Raw genomic sequence first — 13,156 nt, forward strand, 5'->3', positions numbered from 1 at the left:
AACAGTTTTAGTAAGTATTACTGAAGGCGTGCACAATTATCAGTTTCTATTTAGGTTTATTGTCGCCCATTCATTGTCATTTAGATACAGTAGGGGCTCATAAGCATAATTAGTGCTCTAACTCCCCCTTGCGCTGGGCTGAAGCCATGAAGTGGTGACACAGGGTGCCGTACTAAACCACAAATTGCCTCTAAGGTCTGCAGCATGTTCGCAAAACTTTTAGTGGAGCAACCACTGTATGCCTTTCCAAAGCATGTCAAATCAATTGAATGTACTACAGGTGGACTCCAATCAAGTTTTAGAAACATCTCAAGGATGATCAATGGAAACAGGATGCACCTGAGCTCAATTTCAAGTCTCATAGCAAAGGGTCTGAATACTTATGTCTAAGTTATTTCTGTTTTTTATTTGTAATACATTTGCAGACATTTCTAAAATCCTGTTTTCACTTTGCCATTATGGGATATTCTTTGTAGATTGATGAGGAAAAAATAATTTAATCAATTTTTGAATAAGGCTGTAACATAACAAAATGTGGAAAAAGTCAAGGGGTCTGAATACTTTCCAAATGCACTGTATGTGACCTGCTGGGAGTATTACCACTAGACCACAGGCTCTGCACATTGAGTGGTAAACGGTGAGCTATGTGTTTTGTTCAGGGTAGAGTCGGCATGAAGGGCTTCCCTGGGAAGATTGGAACGGATGGAGTGAAGGTGAGGACAGCTGTGGATTACCTCACATACTTGCCCTTTTCATACATTGATGCTGACATTTTACTCTTCTAATCGCACACATGCAGTGAACAGAAACTGTCTATGAGAAGTTGGCAATTTATTTATGCTGATACAAATTTAGAGGAGTAAAATGTTTCCTTTTATATCTTCCTCTAGTAATTATTACATTTAATATGCTGTATGGAATATAAAATACATTAGACTGTTCAGCATATTGGCTATCGATTTTGGGTATTCTTCCTTGTATGTACAGTAAAAAAATAAGTAACATGCTATTTGTTCTCCTAGGGAGAGCTTGGTATCACCGGGAAGGTTGGAGGCATGGGTGAAAGGGTAAGAGTTTTCGCAAATACCTAGTGTTATGGCCACTGGTTGTTTTATTATTAACACAATAATACTAATGTAATTTTTTAATATGAACTCCCTTTCTGGCTCTGTTGGTGGTGTTTCACAGGGCCTGGGTGGCTTTATTGGGCCTGTTGGTGAGACTGGATTGGCAGGGGAGAAGGTAAGACACCCCCATCTCTCATCTGTTATTGCATAGGGGTGTATGTCTGTGATCACCATGGTGTATTTGAGTGTCTGAGTTCCAATATCTGACCGTTATCTGATTGTCCTGGATGTGGGTGCCCTATAAACAGAAAATCAAAAAAAGATGTGGATTCAACGTTCAATTGTAAGGGATCCGGCTTCAATAGGATTGTGAGTTTGCTGTACTTTGTTGATCAAATGTTGCGCAAACTCACAATCCTATAGAAGGCTTGACTGACAACATGAAAAGGATGAGTGGTTATCGACATGGCCAGAAGGCATGTTTTGTAATGATTCTGAACGGTCTTATAGCTGGCAACAATGACAAGAAGCAATCAAGTGGGGAATCGTAAGTGGCTCGTTTCTGCTAGTTTTATATTGTTATTGATACCATCTCTTGTTTTGAGGTGTTTTGACTGATATCATTTCTATGCAAATATGGCTAAAATTTGCTAACTAGCAAACCAACAACTGTGCTCATTGTGCAAATGTATTTATGTTTTCAATAAACCTTTGGAGACAAAATATTGTTAACATTTTGCCAACTATCTAAGACAACCCTTCTGTTTTGTTCCATAGTTGTGCATGCGTCAGTTTTGTTGTTAAACAAACAACCGGTCTATTGCAGCTGGTTGCCCTACAACTGTATGTTGAATCAACCTCAATGCCATTGTATTAAACAAACACACAATCCTATTGCAGCTGGTTGCCCTACAACTGTATGTTGAATCAACCTCAATGCCATTGTATTAAACAAACACATAATCCTATTGCAGCTGGTTGCCCTACTAGTGATGTTACATTTGATACAGGAGCTCCAAGTTATGCATCGGAACTCATAAGCATTTTACTTCGAAGCAGTGTGCTGACACTTGTATCATTTTATCAGAAGCACGTGATCGATTCCCAAAGCATAGTTTTGTAGAACAATCACCAGATTGGTTTGGTTTCGGGTAGAAGATAAAAAGGCTATCCTGTGTGTGTGACGTCATCTTTAATAATTTTGCTGTTCTAAATTATTTTGACTAACAGGTGCCATTTAGTGTGTTGATCAAAGCCTTGAGTAATGAACCTATTTGACACAATTGGCTAGACATGTTCAAGCTTCGTTGCCCCATCACTATTTCTTACAATTGTATGTTGATTCAAACCTCAATGCTGGCTTGCAAAGTTATGTGTAATTCCTATTTGAGACTACCTAAATCATATAAACTGGAACATTCATCTCAGTAACTAACGGGTGCAAAAAGTCAAACTACTAACAGGTTGGATTAGTTTAGATTTTTTTATCAGGCTGTTGATTGTGGCCTGTGGAATGTTGTCCCACTCCTCTTCAATGGCTGTGCATAGTTGCTGGATATTAGCGGGAACTGGAATACACTGTCCTACTCATCAATCCAGAGCATCCCAAACATGCTAATTGGGTGTCATGTCTGGTGAGTATGCAAGCCATGGAAGAACTGGGACATATTCAGATTTCAAGAATTGTGTACAGATCTTTGTAACATTTGACAGTGCATGCTGAAACATGAGTTGATGGCGGCGCATGCATGTCACAGCAATGTGCCTCAGGAGCTCAACTTGCCATCGATTAAAATCCTATTTTATTCATTGTCCGTAGCTTATACATGCCCGTACCATAACCCCACCGCCACCATGGGGCACTCTGGTCACAACACATTCTCTAAAATGACGCTGGAGGCGGCTTAAGGTAGAGATATCAACTGATCAAATTATCTGACAACAGCTCTGGTGAACATTCCTGCAGTCAGCATGCCAATTGCACATTCCCTCAAAAGTTGAGACATTTGTGTCATTGTGTTGTGTGACAAAACTGCACATTTTAGAGTGGCCTTGTATTGTCCCCAGCACAATGTGCACCTGTGTAATGATCATGCTTTTTAATCAGCTTCTTGACATGCCATCATCTTGGATTATCTTGGCAAAGGAGAAATGGTCACGAACAAGGATGTAAATAAAAACTAGAGAGAAATATGCTGTCACTTTCTGACCTTAGTTCCTTTGTTATGTCTTTGTTTTAGTATGGTCAGTGTGTGAGTTGGGTGGGTTGCCTATGTTCTTTTTTCTATAATTTGGGATTTTCTGTGTTCGGCCTGGTATGGTTCTCAGTGGCAGCTGTCAATCGTTGTCCCTGATTGATAATCATACTTATGTAGCCTGGTTTCACTTTTGAGTTGCGGGTGTTTATTATTCAGTTTCAGTGTTTGCACCATTCGGGACTGTTTCGGTTTTCATTTGGATTCTCTTGTTCTTTTGTATTTTGTATTAATTAAATCATTATGGATACATATCACGCTGCATATTGGTCCGATCCTTGCTACTTCTCATCAGAAGAAGAGGAGGACGAGAATCGTTACATACGCTTTTTGTGCATATAGAACATTTCTTGGATCTTTTATTTCAGCTCATGAAACATGGGACCAACGCTTTACATGTTGGGTTTATATCTTTGTTCAGTGGATGTTGTGTAGCATATGATTAATCAACCAATACAGTACATGCAAAAACACAGGTATTGAAACCTACAATAGAACATGCTGGGAAATATGATGATGATGGGTGTGGTTTTGAGAACATATATTTGTAATTTTACTCAACAAGCTTGTTCAAATTCAAACTTTCACTCCTTAGCTCAACTTCTTGTCCTTCTGAAGTCCACACAACTCAAAGAATAAAGCTGATTAAGCAATGGTTAAGTTGGCGTGTTTACAGTGTATGATTGTGTGTTTTCTAGGGGGATCGAGGGGAGATGGGCCTGCCGGGACCTCCTGGAGAAAAGGGATCAATGGTAAGATAGAGATGTGAGGAGCTTGTGAGGAGCCAGAGATTTTTGAGAGTCCAAGTGAGGGGGTACGAGGGGTGGGGCCCTCATAAAAGTGAAGTTGAAAGTCAGTCCTCCAAGATTGTTTATGTAATTCCCATGGGAATAGATGGTCCTGTTGAGAACATACATGTACGTACGCACACGCATGCACTCTCTCACACATACACACAAGATGTGTGTAAATGTCTAGCTGACAAAGTAACCTGGCCAGTTCAGAACTGCCATTATTGATGATTTCACATGAGTCTCTGAGGCAGCTGAATACTGTTGAGTGTGCACGTCTGTCTGAACCGCAGCCAACAGCCATGTTACACACACACACACACACACACACTGTAACAGAAAACTGTAATTTATAGGGATATTTTGGGTATTATAAACAGTAGAATACTCTGAAACGTTTTACAGTGACATAGTGTAAATTATGGTGCACTGTGGGAAAATGTTGTGGGTGGGGAAATAAATTGCTGTATTTCCAATGATTAATTGGAATGCCGACTGCGATTCAGGCCTAATCACTCAACATCAGTGCCCAACCTCACTAATGCTTGTGTAGCTGAATGGAAGCAAGTTCTGGCAGCAATGTGGAAAGCCTTCTAAGAAGAGTGGAGGCTGTTATAGCAGTGAAGGGGGCACCAACTCCATGCCCATGATTTTGGAATGAGATGTTCGAAGAGCAGTTGTCCATATACTTTTGGTCATGTAGTGTAGGAGCGACTGCTAAATTACTAAAATGTGAATACAACTTCAGACACTTAACCTTTTGTTTGGTCTTCATTCACGTTTTACAACTTGATTTAATTCCCATACCTGTTTCAGACATGCATGAAAAGTCAAGACAGGAAAGACAGCAGACGGTTTTAAAGTCCTTTCCTACATACTCTTATCCCTGTCAGTCCTTAAAAGAGAGAGCCCTTGCAAGGTTATGATGGTTTATGGGAAATGAAATGGTGCCTGACTTTATATAGGATGATATGTATGACCAGTCTGAGTGGATAATATGAATGCAAGTCAGCCATCAATCATATTGAAACACTTTCCGGGTTACCTGCTGATTGCAAAGGGAATCCTTTGGGGCTTGACTCGTGCATGAATATGAGGAGACTCTGTCAGCTGCACTAGATCCTCTGAAAACAAAAAAATAGCAGTATAAAAGGAAAACCTGACCAGCACGTTGTCTCTGTCTTTCTCTCTCTGTCTCTCTCTCTCTGTCTCTCTCTCTCCCCCTGATGCAACAGACATGTTCCCCACAGTGTGTTAATCCCATTAATGTGACGAGGGACTCGTGTAGCCAGCCACCACCATTACTTTTCATATTCACTCACTGTGTGAATCCCCATCCATTTCCTACCCTCAATGACTGCTTGCCAATTGGCACCATATCAAATCAAATTTATTTATATAGCCCTTCGTACATCAGCTGATATCTCAAAGTGCTATACAGAAACCCAGCCTAAAACCCCAAACAGCAAGCAATGCAGGTGTAGAAGCACGGTGGTTAGGAAAAACTCCCTAGAAAGGCCAAAACCAAGGAAGAAACCTAGAGAGGAACCAGGCTATGTGGGGTGGCCAGTCCTCTTCTGGCCTTGCCGGGTAGAGATTATAACAGAACATGGACAAGATGTTCAAATGTTCATAAATGACCAGCATGGTCGAATAATAATAAGGCAGAACAGTTGAAACTGGAGCAGCAGCACGGCCAGGTGGACTGGGGACAGCAAGGAGTCATCATGTCACGTAGTCCTGGGGCATGGTCCAAGGGCTCAGGTCATCCGAGAGAGAGAAAGAGAGAGAGAAGGAGAGAATTAGAGAACGCACACTTAGATTCACACAGGACACCGAATTGGACAGGAGAAGTACTCCAGATATAACAAACTGACCCCAGCCCCCAGACACATAAACTACTGCAGCATAAATACTGGAGGCTGAGACAGGAGGGGTCAGGAGACACTGTGGCCCCATCCGAGGACACCCCCGGACAGGGCCAAACAGGAAGGATATAACCCCACCCACTTTGCCAAAGCACAGCCCCCACACCACTAGAGGGATATCTTCAACCACAAACTTACCATCCTGAGACAAAGCTGAGTATAGCCCACAAAGATCTCCACCATGGCACAACCCAAGGGGGGGCGCCAACCCAGACAGGATGACCACATCAGTGAATCAACCCACTCAGGTGACACACCCCTTCCAGGGACGGCATGAGAGGGCCCCAGAAAGCCAGTGACTCAGCCCCTGTAATAGGGTTAGATGCAGAGAATCCCAGTGGAAAGAGGGGAACCAGCCAGGCAGAGACAGCAAGGGCAGTTCGTTGCTCCAGAGCCTTTCCGTTCACCTTCCCACTCCTGGGCCAGACTACACTCAATCATATGACCCACTGAAGAGATGAGTCTTCAGTAAAGACTTAAAGGTTGAGACCGAGTTTGCATCTCAGACATGGGTAGGCAGACCGTTCCATAAAAATGGAGCTCTATAGGAGAAAGCCCTGCCTCCAGCTGTTTGCTTAGAAATTCTAGGGACAATTAGGAGGCCTGCATCTTGTGACCGTAGCGTACGTGTAGGTATGTACGGCAGGACCAAATCAGAGAGATAGGTAGGAGCAAGCCCATGTAATGCTTTGTAGGTTAGCAGTAAAACCTTGAAATCAGCCCTTGCTTTGACAGGAAGCCAGTGTAGGGAGGCTAGCACTGGAGTAATATGATCAAATTTTTTGGTTCTAGTCAGGATTCTAGCAGCCGTATTTAGCACTAACTGAAGTTTATTTAGTGTTTTATCCGGGTAGCCGGAATGTAGAGCATTGCAGTAGTCTAACCTAGAAGTGACGAAAGCATGGATTAATTTTTCTGCATCATTTTTGGACAGAAAGTTTCTGATTTTTGCAATGTTACATAGATGGAAAAAAGCTGTCCTTGAAATGGTCTTGATATGTTCTTCAAAAGAGAGATCAGGGTCCAGAGTAACTCCGAGGTCCTTCACAGTTTTATTTGAGACGACTGTACAACCATTAAGATTAATTGTCAGATTCAACAGAAGATCTCTTTGTTTCTTGGGACCTAGAACAAGCATCTCTGTTTTGTCCGAGTTTAAAAGTAGAACAGTTGCCGCAATCCACTTCCTTATGTCTGAAACACATGCTTCTAGCAAGGGCAATTTTGGGGCTTCACCATGTTTCATTGAAATGTACAGCTGTGTGTCATCTGCATAGCAGTGAAAGTTAACATTATGTTTTCAAATAACATCCCCAAGAGGTAAAATATATAGTGAAAACAATAGTGGTCCTAAAACGGAACCTTGAGGAACACCGAAATTTACAGTTGATTTGTCAGAGGACAAACGATTCACAGAGACAAACTGATATCTTTCCGACAGATAAGATCTAAACCAGGCCAGCACTTATCCGTGTAGACCAATTTGGGTTTCCAATCTCTCCAAAAGAATGTGGTGATCGATGGTATCAAAAGCAGCACTAAGGTCTAGGAGCACGAGGACAGATGCAGAGCCTCGGTCCGATGCCATTAAAATGTCATTTACCACCTTCACAAGTGCTGTCTCAGTGCTATGATGGGGTCTAAAACCAGACTGAAGCATTTTGTATACATTGTTTGTCTTCAGGAAGGCAGTGAGTTGCTGCGCAACAGCCTCTTCTAAAATTTTTGAGAGGAATGGAAGATTCGATATAGGCCGATAGTTTTTTATATTTTCTGGGACAAGGTTTGGCTTTTTCAAGAGAGGCTTTATTACTGCCACTTTTAGTGAGTTTGGTACACATTCGGTGGATAGTGAGCCGTTTATTTTGTTCAACATAGGAGGGCCAAGCACAGGAAGCAGCTCTTTCAGTAGTTTAGTTGGAATAGGGTCCAGTATGCAGCTTGAAGGTTTAGAGGCCATGATTATTTTCATCATTGTGTCAAGAGATATAGTACTAAAACACTTGAGCGTCTCTCTTGATCCTAGGTCCTGGCAGAGTTGTGCAGACTCAGGACAACTGAGCTTTGAAGGAATACGCAGATTTAAGGAGGAGTCTGTAATTTGCTTTCTAATAATCATAATCTTTTCCTCAAAGAAGTTCATGAATTTATCACTGCTAAAGTGAAAGTCATCCTCTCTTGGGGAATGCTGCTTTTTAGTTAGTTTTGCGACAGTATCAAAAAGGAATTTCGGATTGTTCTTATTTTCCTCAATTAGGTTAGAAAAATAGGATGATCGAGCAGCAGTAAGGGCTCTTCGGTACTGCACGGTACTGTCTTTCCAAGCTAGTCGGAAGACTTCCAGTTTGGTGTGGCGCCATTTCCGTTCCAATTTTCTGGGAGCTTGCTTCAGAGCTCGGGTATTTTCTGTGTACCAGGGAGCTAGTTACTTATGAGAAATGTTTTTAGTTTTTAGGGATGCAACTGCATCTAGGGTATTGCGCAAGGTTAAATTGAGTTCCTCAGTTAGGTGGTTAACTGATTTTTGTCCTCTGGCGTCATTGGATAGACAGAGGGAATCTGGAAGGACATCAAGGAATCTTTGTGTTGTCTGTGAATTTATAGCACGACTTTTGATGTTCCTTGGTTGGGGTCTGAGCAGATTATTTGCTGCAATTGCAAACGTAATAAAATGGTGGTCCGATAGTCCAGGATTATGAGGAAAAACATTAAGATCCACAACATTTATTCCATGGGACAAAACTAGGTCCAGCGTATGACTGTGACAGTGAGTGGGTCCAGAGACATGTTGGACAAAACCCACTGAGTCGATGATGGCTCCGAAAGCCTTTTGGAGTGGGTCTGTGGACTTTTCCATGTGAATATTAAAGTTACCAAAGATTAGAATATTATCTGCTATGACTACAAGGTCCGATAGGAATTCAGGGAACTCAGTGAGGAACGCTGTATATGGCCCAGGAGGCCTGTAAACAGTAGCTATAAAAAGTGATTGAGTAGGCTGCATAGATTTCATGACTAGAAGCTCAAAAGACGAAAACGTCATTTTTTTTGTAAATTGAAATTTGCTATCGTAAATGTTAGCAACACCTCCGCCTTTGTGGGATGCACGGGGGATATGGTCACGAGTGTAGCCAGGAGGTGAGGCCTCATTTAACACAGTAAATTCATCAGGCTTAAGCCATGTTTCAGTCAGGCCAATCACATCAAGATTATGATCAGTGATTAGTTCATTGACTATAATTGCCTTTGAAGTAAGGGATCTAACATTAAGTAGCCCTATTTTGAGATGTGAGGTATCATGATCTCTTTCAATAATGACCATAGTCTCTACATGCACTACTGTTGACCAGAGCAAGGTCATATGATATAGGTTGCCATTTGGGACACATTCAATAAACCTTAACACCCTTCCTAGCATAACTGGGAGGAATAGTTTGCCATGAGTTTTAAAGTACAGTGGCAAGAAAAAGTATGTGAACCCTTTGGAGTTACTTAGGATTCCTGCATAAATTTGGCATAAAATTTGATCTGATCTTCATCTAAGTCACAACAATAGACAAACTCAGTGTGCTTAAATTAATAACACACAAATTATTGTAATTGTCTTGTCTATATTGAATACATAATTTAAACATTCACAGTGTAGGTTGGAAAAAGTATGTGAATCCCTAGGTCATTGACTTCTCCAAAAGCTAATTGGAGTCAGGAGTCAACTAACCTGGAGTCGAATCAATGAGACGAGATTGGAGAATTTGGTTAGAGCTGCCCTGCCCCATAAAAAACACTCACAAAATTTGAGTTTGCTATTCACGAGAAGCATTGCCTGATGTGAACCATGCCTCGAACAAAAGAGATCTCAGAAGACCTCAAATTAAGAATTGTTGCCTTACATAAAGCTGGAAAGGGTGACAAAAGTATCTATAAAAGTCAGTCCATGGTAAGACAAATTGTTTATAAATGGAGAAATTACAGCACTGTTGCTACTCTTCCGAGGAGTAGCCGTCCTGCAAAGATGACAGCAACAGCACAGTGCAGAACGCTCAATGAGGTTAACAAGAATCCTAGAATGTCAGCTAAAGAATTACAGAAATCTCTGAAACATGCTAACATCTCTGTTGATGAGTCTACAATACACAAAACACTAAACAAGAATGGTGGTCATGGGAAGACACCATGGAAGAAGCCACTGCTGTCCAGAAAAAACATTGCTGAACATCTGAAGTTCGCAAAAGAGCACCTGGATGTTCCGCTGCGCTACTGGCAAAATATTCTGTGGACAGATTAAACTAAAATTGAGTTTTTTTGGAAGGAACACACAACACTATGTGTGGAGACAAAAGGCACAGCACACCAACATCAAAACCTCATCCCAACTGTAAACTATGGTGAAGGGAGCATCATGGTTTGGGGCCTGGACATCTTGCTATCATCAACTGAAAAATGTATTCCCAAGTTTATCAAGACATTTTGCAGGAGAATGTAAGGTTATCTGTTCACCAATTGAAGTTCAACAGAAGTTGGGTGATGCAAAGGACAACAACCCAAAATACAGAAGTAAATCAACAACAGAATGACTTTAACAGAAAAAAATGTGCCTTCTGGAGTGGCCCAGTCAGTCCTGACCTCAACCCAATAGAGATGATATGGCATGACCTCGAGAGCGGTTTACACCAGACATCCCAAGAATATTGCTGAACTGAAACAGTTTTGTAAAGAGGAATGGTCCAAAATTCCTCCTGACCATTGTGCAGGACTAATCTGCAACTACAGAAAACATTTGGTTGAGGTTATTGCTGCCGACGGAGGGTCAACCTGTTATTAAATCCAAGGGTTCACATACTTTTTCCAACCTGCACTGTGAATGTTTACTCGGTGTGTTCAAAATTATAATTGTTTGTGTGTTATTAGTTTAAGTGTTTGTCTATTGTTGTGAATTAGATGAAGATCAGATCAAATTTCATGACCAATTTATGCAGAAATCCAGGTATTTCTAAAGGGTTCACATACTTTTTATTCCCACTGTATCTAAAAACTCAATTAGTAGGCCCTCCCGGTTGGCGCAGTGGTGAAGGGCACTGTACTGCACCGTCAGCTGTGCCAACAGAGACTCTGGGTTTGCGCCCAGGCTCTGTCGTAACCGGCCGCGACCGGGAGGTCCGTGGGGCAATTGGCCTAGCGTCGTCCGGGTTAGGGAGGGCTTGGCCGGTAGGGATGTCCTTGTCTCATCGCGCACCAGGGACTCCTGTGGCGGACCGGGCGCAGTGTGCGCTAACCAAGGTTGCCAGGTGCACAATGTTTCCTCCGACACATTGGTGTGGCTGGCTTCCGGGCTGTGTTAAGAAGCAGTGCGGCTTGGTTGGGTTGTGTATCAGAGGACGCATGACTTTCAACCTTCGTCTCTCCCGAGCCCGTACGGGAATTGTAGCGATGAAACAAGATAGTAGCTACTAAAACAATTGGATACCACGAAATTGGGGAGACAAAAGTGGTAAAATAAAATAAAAAATCAATCAATCAGTCACTGGAATGTCACGTTGTAAAGTTCTATGGTACTAAATCCAAATCAAATACATGTGTATTTGTCACATGTGCCAAATACAGTGGTTGAAAAAATACCCAAATGTCATACTTGAGTAAAAGTAAAGATACCTTAATAGAAAATGAATCAAGAAAGTGAGTCATCCAGTGAAATACTACTTGAGTAAAAGTCTAAAAGTATTTGGTTTTAAATATACTTCAGTACCAAAAGTAAATGTAATTTTTGAAATATACTCAAGTATCGAAAGTGTAAATAATGTCAAAGTCCTTATATTAAGCAAACCAGACGACACCATTTTCTTTTCTTTTTTATATATTTACGGATAGCCAGGAGCATAATAATAAGTGCGTGAATTGGACTTTCATTCCTGCTAAGCTTTCAAAATGTAATTTGTACTTTTGGGTGTAAGGGAAAATGTATTTATTTAGGAATGTAGTAAAGTAAAAGTTGTCAAATATATAAATAGTAAAGTACGGATACCCCCAAAAACGACTTAAGTAGTACTTTAAAGTATTTTTAATTAAGTACTTTACACCACTGGCAAAAGGCTTACTTACAAGCCCGTACTTCACAATACATTAGAACATAAGCTTCCTCAGTTTCAGAGCCGTCAGCAATAATCACAGTAAATCCTGTGTCCTTCCAATTGGAAGTTTAACTATCTTTCTGCTCTTATTCTGATAGCTTGTTCCGCTGTTACAACTCGTATTAAGAATGGGTGATATGTTAAACTGTAACTACTGTGATACAATCTGCTATTGTTCTTAAACAGCAGTGTCCCGTGCTGTCATGTCGTTGAGTAGTTTATTAATCACTCAGTGTGTCGTTGCTCTCTAAACAGGGTCACCAAGGGACACTAGGTGAAAGTGGGCCATCTGGGGAGCCTGGAAGACCGGTACGTCACCATCCATTCATTCACTCACATGATATATTGAATTAGCTATGGTCTTAGCATAGCTTACTTCACATAATATTAGCTCTAGGCTAATATTTGAAGGGATGAGCTGTGTCACGAGATCTAATGTTAAACATTTGTTTGATCCATTATGATCACATATAAATTAATAGAATATGACTTTACCTCTTGTCTTTAATGACATTTAACCCTGTTTGCGACAGTAGCTACTATATTACAAGAACTATAACATGCTACAGCAACTCTACAGCAAGTCTACAGCCTGTGTTGTTGAAGGGTTCTGAGGCTTATAGGACCTGGCTTCCCGCTGCTGGATTACCCTCCTGTCAGTCAAAACTCCAACACCTCCAACCAATTAGACGTACCCCCTGACCCTGTGATGTGTTTTGCCCTGGCCCTGTGCCGCCTCGCCTGGCTCACAGTGCAGGGGTCCAGGGGAGAGCTCTAGAGGAGGCGGGTGGCCACAGAGGCACCAAAACAAACATAAACACAGGGCCTCAGAGGAGCAAGATTCCTGAGCCAGCTCTTTAATTGGGATGAGTGACATCTAACAACAAACCCCAGAGTGTGTTCCTGAGGTCAGACTGCACCCCCAGGGTGGGCAAAAAGGGGCTTTGCGGTTATTCTAAACCTTTGTTTTATATCTACCTCTCTCTTTCT

The 13,156-nt window shown here is 41.6% G+C and overlaps 1 protein-coding gene across 1 annotated transcript in view; it reads left to right on the forward strand.

Moving 5' to 3' along the window:
* col27a1a (collagen, type XXVII, alpha 1a) overlaps window positions 1-13,156 on the forward strand; it is a 260,653-nt gene that overhangs the window by 119,924 nt on the left and 127,573 nt on the right. The window contains exons 23-27 of the mRNA XM_064941974.1: window positions 660-713; window positions 1,023-1,067; window positions 1,189-1,242; window positions 4,021-4,074; window positions 12,422-12,475. Coding sequence (XP_064798046.1) covers window positions 660-713; window positions 1,023-1,067; window positions 1,189-1,242; window positions 4,021-4,074; window positions 12,422-12,475 — 261 coding nt within the window. The remainder of the gene's footprint in view (window positions 1-659; window positions 714-1,022; window positions 1,068-1,188; window positions 1,243-4,020; window positions 4,075-12,421; window positions 12,476-13,156) is intronic.

This window comes from Oncorhynchus masou, chromosome 28 (genome assembly GCF_036934945.1).
Source record: "Oncorhynchus masou masou isolate Uvic2021 chromosome 28, UVic_Omas_1.1, whole genome shotgun sequence".
Taxonomy (NCBI): domain Eukaryota; kingdom Metazoa; phylum Chordata; class Actinopteri; order Salmoniformes; family Salmonidae; genus Oncorhynchus; species Oncorhynchus masou.